The sequence below is a fragment of the Anoplolepis gracilipes genome, chromosome 14 (assembly GCF_047496725.1).
Source record: "Anoplolepis gracilipes chromosome 14, ASM4749672v1, whole genome shotgun sequence".
Classification (NCBI taxonomy): Eukaryota; Metazoa; Arthropoda; class Insecta; order Hymenoptera; family Formicidae; genus Anoplolepis; species Anoplolepis gracilipes.
Window position 1 is genome coordinate 7230074 of NC_132983.1, and position 16565 is coordinate 7246638.

At 37.4% G+C, this 16565-nt stretch overlaps 1 protein-coding gene and 1 pseudogene across 1 annotated transcript; one reads left to right on the plus strand and one right to left on the minus strand.

Annotated features, from left to right (window-relative positions):
• Positions 1-5520: 5520 nt before the first annotated feature.
• Positions 5521-6096, plus strand: LOC140673655 (uncharacterized). The gene has a single exon (XM_072906751.1). The coding sequence runs from the start codon at positions 5521-5523 to the stop codon at positions 6094-6096; it is 576 nt and encodes a 191-aa protein (XP_072762852.1).
• A 1477-nt stretch (positions 6097-7573) lies between these two features.
• Positions 7574-8660, minus strand: LOC140673483 (uncharacterized; annotated as a pseudogene).
• Positions 8661-16565: the final 7905 nt, after the last annotated feature.

The window sequence follows — 16565 nt, forward strand, 5'->3', positions numbered from 1 at the left end:
AATCTGTGACCTTTCCGGTAATAGCATGAAACACGATATACAATGTTTAACAGAAATCCCAGGTTTATAATAAAAAGATATAATGCACAGCCGTTTCATTTCATTATATATACGAACTTGTACATCGTATAACGTATGAATAATAGGTTCCACAACATCATTGAAATCACTAGAATTACCGTCAAGAACACTATCGTGTAAGGATTCTACATCCGAATCAGAATGCTCGGACGAAAAGTCCATCGAATCGGACGACTCGGCAAACTCGAACGAATCGGATGAAATGTCCATCAAGTCATCCATAAGCACAAAGTTTTTATCAGATATAAAAAAAAATGTCACAAGGATGACCGCAAACTCGCGTTTTCTTCCAAACTCGCTTTATCAAATGCGACAAGATTGTCACAAACGACAAGGATGGTCGCAAACTCTTTTATAGCACACGCTCTTCCCAAATATATATATATATATATATATATATATATATATATATATATTTTAATGTCACATCTCTCATCTCCGTCTAACTCGAGTATCACATCTCATCTCCCTCTAACTCGAGTATCACGTCTCATCTACATCAGCATTTTCAACATCTTTAGCAGAATGAATGTAGATCCAACTATATACATCATACGTTTTATAAAGAATAGGCGAAGAAAGAAATAATAAAAATTAGTAATAAAAACGGTAATTTATTTATTGCAAACATCATAGAGTAAATCATTTACAGCACATGTTAACAATTCACAATCTATGAGTGATTTGCCGTCAAACGCGTCACTCTCACGTATTACTTTTACCGCATCGTAAACATTAGTGATATTGTTGCGTTGCAAAACGCTAACAAATTGTTTAAACTTTTCATTAACAATATATGTATTCTGACACAGCCAGAAATGCATATGATCGATACAGTCTTCAAAATCGAATAAATGCACCAATGTTTGCGGATGAATATACAAAGAATTATTAGACAATGTTAATTTAACAATCTTGGAATCAGTTAATGTAATCATTTGGATAGATAGATCGCAGATCCATAATAGCTCACTTTCGATCGATTGTACATGTCGTTCAATATCGGCACGTTTCTGCATCAATGAGTGTCAGGTAACGATAGGCAATACTATTTGATTGCCTCGGTTATCACCAACAAATAATTCCACATATGACATAGCTCCGACGCTTATTCCAATCTCCAAGTATTTGTATGATGTCGGGGTTAAAGCATATCTTCTTCCCAAGATACGACCCGCGCGACGAGACTCGGATGAAATGTTACAAAATTTTAGAAAAATGTTATTAAAAAATAATATATATATATAAATATTAAAAATATTATTTAAAACTAATATAAATAATAAAAATATTATTTAAAAAAAAATAAAACTTACTCTTTCTTTGGCAGAGTGTCCATAATCGGGACGTAATAATTCATGTTGCCTCCTTTAGCGGAGACCACAAACAATTGACACGATACTAAATTATTTTAAGTATTAAAACACAATTTAGCACTACACACTGCAATGTGAAGGGAGTTATTGTTCACAATTTAGCACTACAAATTGTAATGTGGAGGGAGTGATTGTTGATACAGCAAGTTTTTTTTTCTCCAAGCGCCTATATATAGCTGCTAATTAATAATTATATCTCCAAAGATTTTAGCTGAATGCGCTTAAAATTTTCCATGCGTCGAGGTGCGACAACATTTTCTAATGAAATCACACCTGAATATTCTAAATGTACGTGACAAATTATCAAAAAGTAACTCGCAGCTGCATGTAATTTGAAACTTCAAATTATCCATGCGCTAACGAATCTTACTAAAATGTTTAAAGTGTGCGTGACAAATCCGCAGCTGCATGTAATTTGAAACTGCAAAACTTTCGAGCGCCGATGTGCAGCTGCTAATTTTCGAAATACAGCAAAAAAAATTTTTTCGACATAATGTCATCGTTAGATGACAAATCCACAGCTGCATGTAATTTGAAACTACAAATTATCCATGCGCTAACGAATCTTACTAAAATGTTTAAAGTGTGCATGACAAATCGCGAAATGACAACTATATGTAATTTGAAGCCGCGGATCTTCCGAGCGCCAATATACGGCTGCTAATATTCGAAATGTGACAAATCTTTGAGATGACGTGACCTATAGGTGACAATCCAACGAGATATGATAAATCCGCAGCTGTATGTAATTTTTGAAATACAGCAAAAAATTTTTTCGACATAACGTCATCGTTAGATGACAAATTGCGACATGCGTGATAGAAACGTCTATGAATCGCGATATAAAATCGCTGCAAAGAAGTGCACCTCTATTATTTTCGAGTCGTGCATCTTGTTCGGTCTGAAAAAACATGGCAGAGCAAATTGCGTGGAGCAATCCACCCGGGTAAATTCAGTGGAGGAGTACATTGCGTGGGAGGTGTAATGTATCGAGTCGTTGGAAGAATAAAGTCGAATTAAACGACCACGATTATCGATCGGAAATCGACAATCGCTGATTGCTCGAATCGCGCGACTCGAAGGATTGAAAAATGTGTTGCGCAAGCGTTTCGTACACGCGGGATGGTACACGGGATTTCGTACACGGTGCAGGATGCAATTCGCGAGAAAATGGATTGATTTGGCGAGAGATCGATACGGCGTTCGAAGGTCGTATCATGACTGGTGCGGTTATAAATTATAATCACATCGAACCTCATCAATTTTTGGAAGACGCGAGTGACATTGTGCTCGAGCATGTGCGAGACGTTATGCAAAAACACAACAGTGTGAAAGTGAATACAGCGTTTGACGGCGAGTTTGTGGCGGGCGATAAGCGCGCCAATAAATCAATCAATACGAGAAATTTTAAACTCTTTCGTACATCCGATTTACGCGAGTGGTATGAGCGGCGAGTCATCGAGCCCACCCTTGCATCGCTCGAAGAATTTCAGGAACGCGATAGCGGATGGGCATTATCGCGTATACTAAATTTGACTGTAAATATAAATAAATATAATCCTATGCGCGCCGGATGTTGCGTGCAATTACCGTGAAAGATAATAATGAAACGAGCAGTGGTTAACGTGCAATCTCAAGACAATGCATGTTTTGCGTGGGCGGTGGTTAGGTGGCTGCTCTGTATCCAGTTGAAAGAAACACAGACCGCCAATCGTCGTACCCGCATTATACAATAGTACTGAATTTACAAGATATTGAGTTTCCAGTCACTCTTAATCAAATTAAAAAATTTGAAATTTATAATGACATTTCAATCAATGTGTACACCATCGAGAATGAAAACATTATCCCGTTACGCCTTACGGAGCAAAAGAGGGACAAGCACGTCAACTTGCTCTACGTACAAGATGCGCGAGATATTGGACATTTCGCGTGGATCAAGAATTTATCCAGGCTCGTGAGTTCGCAACTCAGCAAATACAAGGTTAAAAAATATATCTGCGATCGGTATGTATATTTAATAAAACTATCTAAAAATATTTAAAACAAGGATATAAAAAAATTTTAACTTTTATTTTACAGATGCATGCACTATTTTCACTCGGACGAGAAACTACAGTCGCATACAGTAGACTGTAGAAAGATGAACGACTGCGCTATCCGGTTACCGAGCGATAAGGACAGGCGGCTCGCATTCGCCAATTACAACAGGAAGAAGCGATTACCTTTCGTAGTGTATGCCGATCTGGAGTGCGTTTTGGTGAAAAAAGAAGAAGAAAATTTTTATCAACACCACTAAGTATTTAGTATCGCTTATTATGTACATTGCTCGTACGATAATACGTTATCCGCGTATCATTCTCGTCGCGAAGCCAATTGCGTTGCGTGGTTCGCCGACGAACTTAAAAATCTGGCGCAACGTGTAGAAAATATTTTAACAACCAATGTCCCCATGGTAAATTTAACGCAAGATGAATGGAAAGAATTTCGAAGCGCGACTCAGTGTCATATATGTGAGAAACCATTCGTGGAAGATGACGATACGCGCGTACACGATCATTGTCATTTGACCGGACGGTACAGAGGTCCCGCGCATTCAAATTGCAATCTTAATTACAAAGAATCTTTTTGCATTCCAATAGTATTTCACAATTTATCCGGTTATGATTCTCATTTTATAATCGAGGAAATAGCCACAGCGTTCGAAGAGGGAATCGATTTACTTCCGATAACAAAAGAAAAATATATTTCATTTACAAAACATGTTAAGGGTACGAAAGACAAACCGGGAAATCACATTAAATTACGTTTCATAGATTCATATAAATTTCTCATAACAAGTCTCGACAAATTGGCATCTTTTCTGAGCAAGGATAAACTCAAAATTTTACAAATGGAATTTAAAAATTTATCCGCCGAGGATTTCAATTTACTGACAAGAAAAGGTGTCTTCCCGTACGAGTACATTGACTGCGTAGATAAATTGCAAGATGCGTGTTTACCATTGCGAGAATAATTTTACAGCTTCTTGACAGGTAACACAGTATCCGAGAGCGATTACGCTCACGCTGAAATTGTGTGGAAGCGATTCTCAATTCGAACGCTAGGCGAATATAGCGATTTATACCTCAAAACTGATGTCTTGTTACTAGCCGACATTTTTGAAAATTTCCACGAGAGTTGTATCAAGAGTTATGGGCTCGACTCCACGTATTATTATACTCTTCCCGGCTACATGTGGGACGCCATGTTAAAGCATACGAAAATTATATTTGAATTACTCACAGACATTGACATGGTTATGTTTATCGAACGAGGTATACGCGGTGGTCTGAGTCAATGTTCCAACAGGTACGCGCGTGCTAATAACAAGTACATGCAATCGTATGACTCATCGAAACCATCAACGTACTTGATGTATTTCGATGTTAATAATTTATACGGATGGGCAATGTGTCAACCATTGCCCTATGCCGATTTTCAATGGGTCGACAATATATGCAATTTTGATCTATCATCGATCGCGTCCAATTCGCCTACAGGCTATATCCTCGAAGTCGATCTCGAGTATCCGCAACATCTTCACGATTCGCACACTGACCTACCGTTTTGTCCGACACGCGACAAACCACCTGGCAAGCGCGAGGACAAGCTTCTCGCAACCTTATACGATAAGAAGCGTTACGTGATACACTACCGCAACCTGCAGCAATGTTCCCGTCACGGTCTTCGTGTTACAAAAATTCATCGTATATTACAATTCACTCAATCTTTGTGGCTCCGTACTTATATAGAATTCAACACAAAATTTAGAACACTGGCGAAAAATGAATTTGAAAAAAATTTGTACAAACTAATGAATAATGCCGTGTTTGACAAAACGATGGAAAATGTGCGCAATCGCGTAGATTTTAAACTTTTAACAAACTGGGACGGAAGATACGGCGCAGAGGCATTAATTGCAAAACCAAATTTTTATAGTAGGATCGTTTTTTCGGAAAATCTAATCGCTGTGGAATTACGTAAACTCGAGATGAAATTCTACAAACCAATTTACGTGGGTATGTGTATTCTCGATACATCCAAGACATGTTTGTACGAATTTCACCACGATTATATGGTACCAATGTATCAGGAGAGATGCAAAGTCATGTACACTGACACGGATAGCCTTATATATCACATTGAGTGCGACGATGTGTACGAGAATATGAAACGCGATATCAGCAGATTTGATACGAGCGACTATGCGATAGACAATGCGTACGGTATACCGCTCGTGAATAAAAAGATACCGAGTCTAATGAAAGATGAAAACAATGGTACCATAATGACTGAATTTGTCGGGCTTAGAGCAAAAATGTATGCGTTGCGCGTGGATGGTAAGAAGGATACGAAAAAAATAAAAGGTGTCAAAAGTAACGTTGTCGCGAGAACGATAACGTTTGACGATTACACGCGGTGTTTGAACGAAGAGATTGAAATGACGCGTAGTCAATCGTGTATAAGATCAAAATTGCACGAGGTATACACCATTCGCGAAACAAAAATTGCTTTAAGTTCGTACGATGACAAGCGGTATATCGTACCTACAACTACTAATACGTTACCGTGGGGACATTATAAAATACCATTGTAAATAATTGTATTTATTTATTGTAAATATAAATTATATATATATATTCATTCATGTAAATTTATGTATATTTTTACTATGTTTATAATACATTATTTTTATGTATCCAAGAGTTGTGCGATTTATCAAGTCCCAGCCATTTCACAAAAACTTCATATTCTTTTTTACGTATCACCTTTTCCACGAGATACACGTCGGGGTTAGCAACGCGTTGTAGTTCGTATTCGTAGAATCCTCCGGCTACTGGATTTCCGCGTGAATCTTTTAATATATATGTCGTGGGATTAGTATTCTGTATTTTGACAATTTTAAACACTATGGCCGACCAATTTGGTGTGTAACCTTTATCAAAAATGGTCTTGAATTTACTCACACGTATCGAATCACTTACTTTGAATCTCGCTGGAGCAGCAATTTTTACATTGTTGTATACTGTATTTAAAAGTCTATCAGCGATTGTAGGAGTGACATCGATAGGTCTCATATTAATAGTGCGATGTTTTTGCGCATTATATTCTGCAACGAATTGGGATAAAGCGTCGATCCACTTGTAATTACTATTTAGCGTAAACAATTTACACATATTGTTCTTTAAAGTGCGGTTGAATCGTTCCACGATCGATTCTTTCATGATGGAATACGTTGAATAATGATTAATGTTATGTTTCTTCATGAGTTTTTGCACATTTGCATTGTAAAATTCCTTTCCTCTGTCTGTTTGAAAATTTTTCGGACATCTTCCACCATCTCGAATTAGTTTCGCAATTGTTTCAGACATTTCGTTTCCGCTCTTGCTTTTGAGCGGTATGGCCCACGCATACTTGCTTAGCATATCGATAACAGTGAGTATGTAATTGAAACCTTTGTTGACTCGTGCATAAGGACGCATTTCAACCACGTCTGTCTGCCACAGATCATCGTATCCGCGTACTATGACGCGTCTACGCGGAAAATTTCTTCTCGCCGGAGCGTGCAATTCTTTCACGAGCAGTCGCTTTTCAGAGTTGTTTTTCTTTTCTTGCATGTTTGATCGTGGCATATTTTATAATAATGTAAAAGTTCATGTATAATTCTTTATGTATCTTTTCCTGAGTCGGATGTAGTTTGCACACATGTCTGAAGTATTTTCTGCATTTCATGCATCATTATCTGAAGCGTTTGCACGCGCGTTTCGAGCACAATAATTGTTTCCTCAATTTCTTTCTGCCTATTCCTCAAAAGTTCAACACTCGTTTCAACGTACCGTTTGTTAGCAGCATCGTTATCATCTTCCGGTTGCGCTACACGTCGTATCCTGCGCAACCTTGCGTCAAAGCCGGCGCTAATCAGACACAGAGCGTTATCTCGCACATACGTTCTTAGTAATCCGTTCCATTCATAGTATGCATTATTCGACATACCGAGCGATACTCCAAATTTATTAATTGACATTTCAATACCAAATGTTTTGACAGAATGACTAGTATCGTCAACATGTTGTTTAATTTATAATAAGACCCGCCTCGCGAAGCTCTTCGATAATTGGCATGATTTCATTGCCATGAGCATTGTTACCTGCTCGACGCAAAGCTTCCAGCAGCTGCAAACGATCTACCAATTCGTTGGGATCGTTCCAATGCACGTATTCAATTTTATTCTCACTCAGTGTAATAGTGCGTGGTAGGTTTATACCTTTTCCAATTTTTCTTTTGGTAGGAAATAATAAAGCGATTATATATTTATATTTGTATCCTTTGTTACCTAATACTGGATTACGCACATTACTATCACGTCTATGCGCGTTTGTCGCCAGTAATATACTTTTATATTTATGCATATCGTTCTCTGTATATACAGCATCGTCGGGAATTCTCTTGAAAATTAATTCGTAGAAGCACGGCGTTCCCGCATATTTCACTCCATTGATGATTATATTATCATTCTTATCCACTTCAAAATGTTTATCGCCGAGCATCATTCCTTCGTCGGAAAATTTAACACCGTATACGTAATCCATCTCGTTATTTACATCTTGGCCCAAAATTGCTCCGATATAGCTTTGTCCGAGCGGACCAAGATGTTCTCGCAACATATTCTGACCCTCGGATGTTTGTAATTGACGTTGAACCGACGTCACAACCGGGTGTGGTCTCAAAAATTTCTTCGACGGAAGGAGACGAGATTATTTGAGGTTGTTGTACAGCTTTTATCGGAGTCGATTGTTTCATTCGCTTTGATTGATTTGGTGTAGAAGTTATCAATGAATCGTTTGATCGTTTCCGTCCCTTATTTGATATTTTTTCATGAGTCAGTGAAATGTTTGATCGTTTCTGCTTTATGCTCTCTTGTTCTTCTCTGGGTATACCAAACGACTCCACTTTCGATGCATCAGATTCTACATCGATGATATTCTCAACAATTTGTTTTAGAGGTTCAGTGATTGGCTTAAAATGTCTCTCCAAAGCGACGTCTTCCTCAATTTTACCAGTTTTTAAAGCGTGATATTTTTTGCGAATTGATTCGCTCGTTTTTCCAATCTCTCTCACAATCTTTTCACGTTCATCATCAGCATCATTGTTGTTTATCATGATGGATATTTTGTAGACGTTGTTAGACTGATGTGTCGACAGCGACTAACCTCTCTACGGTATCGCAAATTCATTAAATCTTTTTCTATATCGTCCATTGGTCAGCGAACTGTCTTTATCAATAACTATGAATCCATACTTGTGCTGCCAACATTTCTGGCATAATGCGTGAAAATCGTTATATGACATGTCAGTATTTACATGATCGTTGTACACATGTTTCAGGTTTGTACTATCCTGTTGAAATAAAATCAACAGATTCGCATTGTCGCGTATAAGATGCTTGGGTATCTTGGCATACGTTTGACAAAGATAGAAACAGTCGACGCTCAAGTGTCGACCCATTGCAAAGTACTCTCTTATCGTATCTTGTTTATCGCACGCCACGTCATCAAAGATAAAAATGGAATTTGGAAGCGCCTCGCTTGGAGCAACGACTTCACTATTATTAGAGAATGTGAAATAACCAATTTCGTCTATCGGTGTCAATAAATTTTCCATATTGATATTTCGGTTGTTGAAGCAATTTTGAGTATACGTACAGGTTCTCAAAGCGAACACCATACGGACTTTCAATTAGACTTATCAATACATTAGTCTTACCACAATTTGAAGGACCGCAAATAATACCGCGTATAGTAATTGGTAACATGTTTCCATGCTTGCGTATTTCTTTTTCAAGCATTAGTCTATTATCAAAGTTTATAACTTTGATTATCGTCGCTTGCCGCACAAACCGCATTTTGAGAATGAGTCATGGGAGGACCTATTTATAGATGTGCATCGAATCGAAACCGCTCAGTATTGAAAATGTTTTTTCATCTGTCGGACGAGTGTCATATTCTCGAGCTTACCTCTAAACAGTTGCAATATATACCAAAGATTATTTTATTGAGACAATTTAGTCGCTACGTGGAACGACTGTGGGACAAACTTCCCGAACATATAAAGGCTGATTCTGAAGTACAACGGTATCGTAGATGTTTGCGACATTATAATTTACCGTGGCAGCAAACACATATCGACGGTCCAGCACCATTTATTAAAGATTGCTACGAATGTCAGCGAGAATTATAAGAGGTAGCGGTCTATTGAATCGTGCGATAAACGCGCTTCCTATCGAATTACATATTCCTGGATATCAGTTTTGCGGACCGAGAACTCGTTTAAAAGAACGATTGGCTAGAGGCGATCGAGATATCAATCCATTGGACGCTGCGTGTCGCGACCACGATATAGCTTACTCGCAAAGCAACGACCTCGGCGAACGATACGTTGCGGATCGTATACTAGCTGTGAAGGCGCGGGAACGTATTACCGCGAGGGATTCGACTCTTGGTGAAAGAGCGGCTGCTACGGCTGTTTGGACGGCCATGAAGGCAAAAACGAAATTTGGTATGGGAATGAAGATGAAAAAATCACCGAAAAAGAAAAAGATGTTGAAAAAACGAATACTTCCAGTAGCGAAGCGTGGTGGTATTTTACCGATTTTACCATTGTTGGGAGTAGTCGGTTCTTTGGCTGGTGGAGCAGCGGGAATCGCAAAGGCTTTAACGATAGCAAGGCCGCGCAACGCCAATTCGAAGAAATGCAACGTCACAATTGTGCTATGGAAGGTCCTGGACTTTATCTCGCTCCATACAAGCGTGGACGGGGGTTCTCAACGACTGCTAAAAAAAAAAAAAACGTTAAAAAAACGTTAAAAATGCCTGCGGATGTAACAACTAACGTACAATTGGAACAACTTGCAAGACATATGCGCATACCTTTCTTTAGAGGCGTTTTCATGTGCAATAATTTACCGATAAGCGGCGTGCAACGAAACAAGAGCTGCATTGTCAATTTGGACGACGTTGAGGGTCCTGGTACTCATTGGGTAGCATACGTAAAGAGGGGAGATAATGTTGTGTATTTTGACAGTTTTGGAAATCTTCGACCGTCCGAGGAATTGGTGCAATATTTTGGACAGAATGTAACAAAAATTGAATATAATCATGCGTCTTATCAAAATTATAATCAGAGTATTTGCGGACAATTGTGTCTACAATTTCTTCAAACGATTAAATTTAAAGCCTAACACTCTACTGTCGTGACTCAGTATTTAACATGTCACTGACACTTACGTTGACTGGTAAGAGTAGCGTTCCTGCCGTAAGCTACTTTCCAGCCATAGATTTGAACGATGATGATTACGAACTTGGTTTAACGGATTTTGAAACTTATTATACGATACCGAACGTGAATTCCTCGAATAATAAATTTTACTTTGACAACGACAAGGAAATTACGATTCCCGAAGGATAGTACGAATTGCATGGTATAAATGAATATCTAACGCATGCAATTTTACAACACGATTCCCACAATATTGTTAATAACAATGATGAGAAATATCCAATAGTGATTCGCGCTAATCATAATACGTTGAAAAGTGAAATTAAATGCATATATAGAATAAATTTTAATAAGCCCAACAACATAGGATCGTTGTTGGGATTCTCGAATCGTATATTGCAGCCGCGGAAATGGTACGAATCAGATGTGCCGATAAATATTATTAACGTAAATCTTGCACAATGCTGCGTGAAATATAGTTAAAAATAATGGTTGTGAAGGTTACTTCAATTTTTGCGTGCCGCTCAACATGTTGCTTGGATTTTGCGAGGATTATAAGCGCGTTGTGATTAACGCTCGTCATGAATTGGTTCTAATACGTTCACGCAACGACAACAATTGTCTATTTGGAGCTCAGGCTGCTGAAGCTGAGATTGAATTACACAAAATACAATGGCGTATGCTTCACGTAATATTGAACGAAATTAGTAAACTGTCCTTGCTACGAGCGTTGGAGAGCGGTAGATACTTGAACATGAGTTTCCGCACGTGGGATCTATACAAATTTCCTTTGCTACACAGTACGACTAAGCATTCGTGGACTATGAAAACTGCCTCTCAGCTGGAGAAACCGTGATACGTAATCTTTGCACTACAGACTGATAGAAAAAATGTCGCGTCGAAAGATATTACCAAATTTGACAACTGCAAATTGACAAACGTTAAACTCTATCTAAACTCTGATTTTTATCCGTATGATGATTTAAATTTAGATTTTGATAAAAAGAAGTATGCTATCCTATTCGACATGTATGCGCGTTTTCGTAAATCAATAAAATGATAATGTATTATTTACCATGGCAAAATTTCTGAGAGTGCGGTCCTCTCACGGTCATTGACTGCTCGCGACAAAACGAGTCTGTCAAAAATGCTACCGTAGACGTAAGAATAGAATTTGAATGTAAGCTAGATGTACCCGCAAATACTACCGCATATTGCCTCATCTTGCACGATCGCATTGTCGAATATAACCCGTTGACAAATGTTGTCCGCAAAAAAAAATACATGATTCAGGAATAATCCCCTCCAATGTTATAACATTATAACATTATAAAACTAGCGATACTCGATGATCGACATTAGTTGTCCGTCGTAGTTCTCGCCAATATCATTTCATTATGGTTGTGCTAACGTTTGTGGATCTCCAAAGATTTATCGTTGGAGGAAAGTTTATCGTGAAAGAAATTGCGATTCTGACAAAGGGCTCTGTACTCTCTCATTATATTTTTACGAGTCTTACACCATTCCGTTTGCTCACGAGATCTGAGAGATCTCAAGTTGCATGGTTGATTGGAAAACATCACAATCTGCAATGGGAAGATGGAAACATTCTGTACTACAGGGCCAAACGTTTAATCACTGACGCCGTGACGTTGAAAGATGCATCTTCTCGAGTGTATGTCAAAGGACATGAAAAACGAGAATGGTTGGCAAATTTACTGGAAGACGATGAGAGAATCGGTCTTATTATCGAGACATTGGATAACGACTATGATGACGTTCCTGTTTTAGATAAATTAGATGCTACTCTGCGTTGCGATAGACATGTACAAAATTGTGTTTTACAAAATGTATTTAAATTATTCAATTGGTGGTCGAATCATCATCATAAAGATTCGATCATTCCATATTTATAATAAACTATTGTTACAATACATGTGTTATTATCTTTTTTATCCTCTCCTTGTAGCATGTATTATATTACAGTACGTGATGCATTTTTCTATTAATCTGCATTTTAGCAGACAATGGGCGTGGAATATTTGACATCTTTAAACGCGAAAAAATATTAAAATTCATGTCGTTCATGGTTTGCTTGATGTTGATCGACGTTCGTTTGATGTTGATCGACGTTCGTTTGATGTACGATAGATGTTTGATGTTGATCGATGTTCGTTTGATGTACGATAGTGGTTCGATAGATGTTCGTTTGATGTTCGATAGATGTTCGTTTGATGTACGATAGTGGTTGGATCAATCTGTAGCAAGTATTATATTCTCTTAGCCATGTATACATCTGTGTGGTGAATATTACATTTCATGGTGCAGCTGCATCTGGTATTATATTTCAAGTCATGATATTAAGATATTTATTTGATGTATAATAAGGTTTAAACATGTTTAGATCGATGTTGATCAATGTTTAGATCCATGTTGATCAATGTTTCAATAGATGTCTAATGCTTATTTGATTGTGTCGCTATTTAATTATAATTATCTGTATGAATGCTGTGTAGAGCGACAGTCCGCGTCAACTTTTAATTTTTTGTCAGCTGTGAAGAGTAAGCATTTGTTGCTAACTCTTATGTCATGCACATCCCCTACCCATTTTTTCATCGAGACGTTACCTAGCTCTCGCTGGAGCTAGCATAAAGTATCTGATTATGATCCAGTGAGTATATTTGTGATTTGTGAAATGCAGTTTATTTTGTAAAGATTTTCAAAATGTCGCAAATTATGGCATTTCTCGACGCTGTTTTCGAGACGGGACCGTCGCCTTTGGCTTTCCGAAGGGGTTGGCAGGCGAAGCCATCGCCTTACACTTCGCTGGGTTAAGAATTTGGCTCGCAACCTATTCCGAGCGTTGTTGGATGTACTGTTCGAGGATGTAAATAGTTTTTATTATTTTTATACGCTTTTTTATTTATAATATATTTATATTTATATTTATATACTTTTATCTTTTACAGTGTTACCAATATCGGTGCTACCACATCCCACTTGGTGATGTAAGTAATTTTTATTATTTTATATGCTTTTTTATTTATAATATTTATATGTTTTTTCTTTTACAGGAATATCTATGTTACCACAACCTCATCCCGGGGTATATCAACATCGCGCACATGAAAGAGGTGCGTCGGTGGCGGACCTTCAACCGCGAATATGCGGAATATGAGGATTTGTGGGGCGATGGCCCGTGCTCGCCTCTTAGACGGGTTCTTCCCTTACCTGTACGTGGACATTTTCTGTCTCCGCAGGCTGTTCGGAGAAGAGCCCCTCGTACTGTAAGTATCTCTAGATAATACGCTCAAAAGTTTGTGTATTTTTTAAGGTACTAATATAAATGTTCATTTTTTCTGTTACAGAAGCAGCCGTTGCGAGTTCCCCCTCCGCCTCTCTCCGACTAATTTTTAGTTTTTATAATTTTATAATTTTAAATTTTAGATTTTTCATATTTTATATTTTAAATATTATATTATATTTTACATTTTTTTTCATATCTTTTTATATTTTATATTTTATATTATATTTTACATTTTTTTATATTTTTTATATTATATCTTTTATATTTTTAAAAACACGCACACACACACACGCACGCACGCACGCACGCACGCACGCACGCACGCACGCACGCACGCACGCACGCACGCACGCACGCACGCACGCACGCACGCACGCACGCACGCACGCACGCACGCACGCACGCACGCACGCACGCACGCACGCACGCACGCACGCACGCACGCACGCACGCACGCACGCACGCACGCACGCACGCACGCACACACACACACACACACTATATGTATAAAAATACACATTTTTATAATTAAAAATTTTGTTTATGATAAATATGTGTATTACTTATTTGTGCCTTCATTATCTATCCCATCCTTTTTCCTCTACTTAGTATTGATTAGATTATATTTAATATATATATAATTAGTAATAATATAATATATAATAATATATAATATAAAAAGAAATTTAATCTGCGTTCTCGCGTACGCTTAGCCTCCGTCTTATCGCGTTCTCGCTATCCTTTCCCCTCATCCTCATTCTTTCTCTCTCACGCTATCTTCCTATTGTAATCTTCTCCTTTTCCCACCACATCATGCTCTCATTGTCCTACGCTATGCACAATGCGCATAGCGCTCTCCTTATCCTATCCTATATCACGCGTTTCCGTCTACCGCGTTGCGAACGCCTATCGCGCTGTCTCTCTCTATCCATCTCCCCACTCGCGGACCTCTCTTTCCTCCCCGCGTACCCCGCGTCTACAAACCGCGTCGCGGACCTGCGTGACGTCATCCCCCACGCCCGCGGTTCCCCCCGCCGCCGTACCCCCCTCGAGCTCCTGAGTTAGAAACCCTGCTATATCACTACTAGCAGCCAATCTATAAATATCATATCAATATAATATAACCAATATACTTAGTATCAATTTTATATTTAATTTTAATTCATAATACAATGTAAAGGAACACATAAAATATTACGAATTTGATAAAAACCTTTGGCAAGGATTTATAGCTTGACGCATAACAGTATCTTTTTTTGTATGTGTGGAGTAATTTGAGCCAAAAGTTCTTCAAAAAGATCATCCATACGATAATAATTTTTATAAGCATCAATGTCTTGTAAACTATAAAAAATAAAAAAAAATACTATGAAAAGTAGTAAAATATATTTAATTTGATAATTAAAAAAAAATATATACAGGGTGTCCCGTAATTCTTAATTAATACTTTAGGGGGTGAAAGAAGGTGGAATTTTGAGTAAAAAGTTCCTTTTCCGATTTTGGCTCAGACCATTATTTACCGAGTTATTAACAATTAAAGTTGACTAATCAGACGGCGCGCGGCCGGAGTACTTAGGAGCGTAATATACCATTCGTGCTTACCGTACATTTTCTTCATTAAAATTTTATTGTAAATTTTCTTGGTAAATAATGAATAAATAAATAAATCAATAAATTGATAGATAAATAAATTAAGTTTTAAAAATTTCTCAAAAAGTTGAAGTTTAAGTAAAAACTGAGAGCACCATCGTTTCTGTGAAAAAAATTACGTATCATATGTATATGACATATGTAAAGACAATTTTTTAAGAAATTGTTTAAACAATTTATTTATTATGATAATGTTTTTTTTGCCAGTAATCTTCCTAAATACTCATAGCGAACATCCCATAGTTATTCCCATCACTGCTTGATTAACCGTGAGAATTTATGGGTTAAATAATTGAATAAATGTATAAATAAATAATACATAATTAAATGAACAAAATAATAAGAAATAATAAATAAAAATAAAAAGCAATCAGAAATTTGTATACATTTCTAACTGTATTTATTCTTCTTTATTTATTTATTTATTTATTTATCTATCAATTTATTGATTTATTTATTTATTTATTATTTAACAAGAAAATTTAAAATAAAATTTTAATGGAGAAAATTACGGTAAGCACGAAGGGTCCCATAGCATACTACGCTCCTAAGTACTCCGGCCGCGCACCGTCTGATTAGTCAATTTTAATTGTTAATAACTCGGTAAATAATGGTCTGAGCCAAAATCGGAAAAGGAACTTTTTACTCAAAATTCCACCTTCTTTCACTCCCTAAAATATTAATTGAGAGTTACGAGACACCCTGCATATAGATTAAAATGTACCGAAGCTCTTGTTGCACCATATTTAAAACTCCTCTTCCTTCGTTTCTTTTTTGCAACTAATTTCGAACCCATATTCTCCTACGTCTTCTGAGGTTTCTTATTTCACGAT

Coding starts and splice junctions, on each gene's coding strand:
- LOC140673655 (XM_072906751.1), top strand. CDS start 5,521: ATGTGTATTCTCGATACATCCAAGACATGTTTGTACGAATTTCACCAC.